This window comes from Serinus canaria, unplaced genomic scaffold, assembly GCF_022539315.1.
Source record: "Serinus canaria isolate serCan28SL12 unplaced genomic scaffold, serCan2020 HiC_scaffold_212, whole genome shotgun sequence".
NCBI lineage: Eukaryota > Metazoa > Chordata > Aves > Passeriformes > Fringillidae > Serinus > Serinus canaria.
Window position 1 is genome coordinate 8,359 of NW_026108326.1, and position 3,063 is coordinate 11,421.

At 58.6% G+C, this 3,063-nt stretch overlaps 1 protein-coding gene across 1 annotated transcript; it reads right to left on the minus strand.

Annotated features, from left to right (window-relative positions):
• Nucleotides 1-1,436: 1,436 nt before the first annotated feature.
• LOC127061198 (serine/threonine-protein kinase pim-1-like) lies at nt 1,437-2,943 on the minus strand (the record flags this gene model as incomplete). Its single annotated transcript, XM_050987775.1, has 3 exons — nt 1,437-1,543; nt 1,786-1,962; nt 2,577-2,943. Coding segments are annotated over 3 exons (651 nt in total), but the record flags the coding sequence as incomplete, so codon positions are not given.
• Nucleotides 2,944-3,063: the final 120 nt, after the last annotated feature.

The following is a 3,063-nucleotide window of genomic DNA, read 5'->3' on the forward strand; positions in this document are numbered from 1 at the left end:
AAAAAAAAGGAGAAAGAAAATAATTTATAAAAAATGTGAAAGATAAAACCAAAACCCAAGTGTTAGGGAAAAACTTGTGCAACTTTGCATTAAGAGGTAAATGATCTTTTGAAAAAGAGAACTCACCTTCTCAGCCTGGTAATGAGCTGCACATTCCCTTTGAAATTGTCAGGGGTTTCTTAAAGACACCAAGTCCCACTTACGGCTTTTTGCTCTGGTTTGGAAGTGCAGAAGGGCAATTCTCCATCCCTCAGCTCCAGCCTGCACTGCCTCAGGAACACGGCCCACTCGCCAGCTTTGGCCCACTCGTGGCACTGCTAGAGGAGGAAGAAAGTGCAATTGCACAATTCCAGCCAATAAAGAGGGAAGAACAGGACAGACAAAACACCCTGTGCAGATCCAGGCATTTAGATGGGACTGTGGAGAGTCTGGGTCCTTGCCAATTGGATGTGTGTCCCCAGCTGCAATCTCTGGGCCTGCAGGAGAGTCTGCCAAAGCAGAAAGCTCAGGCGCTGGGCTCGCAAGGGGCTCGTCTGATGCAAAGCTGTCAGAGCAATGAGAGGGCAGAGCCAGCCCAGCTGGGCCCAGGGCTGAGCCCAGCAGAGCCCTGGCAGAGCCCAGAGCAGCCTCAGCACCCGCAGAGCCTGGCTGCAAGGAGAGAAAGCAGAAACTGCCCGTCAGCTGAGGGCTCCTGTCCCCTTGTGCCAATGCCCACAGTGCCCAGGCCATGCTGGCTGTGCCCAGAAGCTGTGCCCAGCACTGCCCATCCCTGCTGCCTTTGGCAGCAGAGCAGGAGGGCAGGACATGTTCCCAGCCTGCAGCCAGCCACGGCACATCCAGCCCTCAGCAGCTGCCCAGAGCCAAAAAGCAGCTGGGCAGCCAACTGAAGAATTCATTGCATCTGTCCCAGCAAAGGGGGAACCTTTGGTGCCCGGCCAGGCTGTGCCATGCCCAGATCTGGGAGCATCCCCCTGGCTGAGGACTCACCTGCAATTTGGGCATGGAGCCTGGCTTTGAAGAAGGTGCCAGAATCAAAGTCCTTCATCTTCATCTGGCCAGGCCGAGGAAGAGATTGTCATCCTTGAGGTTGTCCTTGGTGTGTCCAGCAGCAGCCCCACCAGGTACAGCTTCTCCAGGGGCTCCTTCTCCTTCCCTGGGGCCAGACCAGGCTTTCAGGGATCTGCCCAGGGCCCCAGCCATTCATGAAGCAGACAAACAAAACCAGGGGTGATGGTGGCCAGCAGTGCTTGCTACACCAGATCTCCAGCTCAGCTCCAGCCCAAGAGCTGCGTGTTCCCTTCTGCTGACCCTTGCTCAGAGCTACAGGCAGAACAAAACCAGTCTGGTTTGCTTTGCCACTGATTGCCAAGAGATGTGTGGAGCTGTTACCTGCCAAGCCCCTGGATCCAACTGTGCACATGGATCTCTCCCATCTTCTAGGGCAGAGGAACACCCTGCACCCAAGGATGACAGAAAAGCTCTTCTAAGGATGGCCTGTCTGAGGGTTGCATGGACAAACACCTCTTAATGATGTCCTGGCACTCTGGGGAGAGAAACCAGAAATCACCAGTCACTTGGAGAAGTTGCCCCCCTGTTCCCATGCCCAGGCCATGCTGGCTGTGCCCAGAGCTGGGCCTAAACTTCCCCATGGATTCTCTGTTTAGAGGAGAGCAGGAAAGCAGGACATGTGCCACCTCCTCAGCAGCTGCCAGAGCAGGATGCCCGTGAGCCTGCTGCTGTCTCCCAGCACTGGTATTCCCTCTGTGCCCAGAGATGAGGGTCCACCTTGAGAGAGCCATCGTGGGAACAAGATCCGCCCCCAGATGACCTCCTGGGCTCTCCTGAATGGGTGCTTCCCCATGACCAGGTGGCACAGCAGGAGGCCCAGGAACCAGATCATTGCTGCCTCACCATGGCAGCGTTGGTGCTGGATCCACTCTGGTGGGCTGTAGGACAAGGTTCCTGTGGAACACAGACGGAGCTCAGCAGGGGGATGCTGCTGCTCCCAAGCCTGGCCCCAGCATCCCTGGGCATGTGGGGGCTGCCCCAGTGGCACAAGGGGTGACCGCTGCCCTCTCACCAGCACCTGGGACTTGTGCACAAACTTGGGGCTGGAAAAGAAGCCACTGGTGCTGGAAGAGGGCAGCAGAAACCCTGAGAAGGACTAACCATGACACACAATGGAAAAACCCACTCAGTGGTGGAGAAAACCCACTGTCCTCCCCACCTGCATGGCCCCCAAAAATGTTAATAAGACAAGGCAAACAAGGGGAGCGGAGCAGTCCAAGCCCTTTCTCCCCCTCACACCAAACCATCCGGGGCACAGGGTCAGACGCCCCTCTGTGCTACCCCCAGGGGGTTTGTGTTGGGCTGGCTGCCCCAGCTCCAGCCCCAGCCCAGGCCACAGTGGGTGCTGAAGGCTGTCAGCAGGGCTGGGAGTTGGCCCCCCTCACACCCCCACCCAAATCAACTCGGCTCCAGTATTAATCCCATCCCAGCTGCAATAGGGGGAAGCCCCGGTGCTGCACCCAGGCTAGGCCATGAGATGCCCAGGAGCATCCCCTGCCAGGGCTCACCTGCAAACTGGGTGTAGGCTGTGTCTTGCAGAAAGGCGCCACAGCCAAAGTCGATGAGTTTCAGCTGCCCGCTGGCCAGGTCGAGCAGGAAGTTCTCGGGCTTGATGTCCCTGTGCAGGACCCCGCAGCTGGTGCAGTGCTGCACAGCCTCCAGCACCTGGCGGAACAGCTCCCGTGCCTCCTCCTCCGGCAGGAACCTACGCTCCGCCAGGAAACCCGAGAGCTTCTGGCACCGCTCCAGACACTCCAGCACCAGCAGGAAGCTGACGGGCAGCTCAAGCCACTCCAGGAGCTGAATGACACCGGCACAGCCACAGGACACCTTGGCCAGCAGCACGATCTCCAGGGGCGCGCTGGTGCCATCGGGCTGCGGGAGGAGTGCGATGCCGTCAGTGGGGCTGAGGCCGTGCCGGGGCTCTGGGAACCCTCAGCCAGCCCGGGATGCTCTGCATGCCGCGCTCAGCTCACGCCCGCTCTCCCCGCAGGG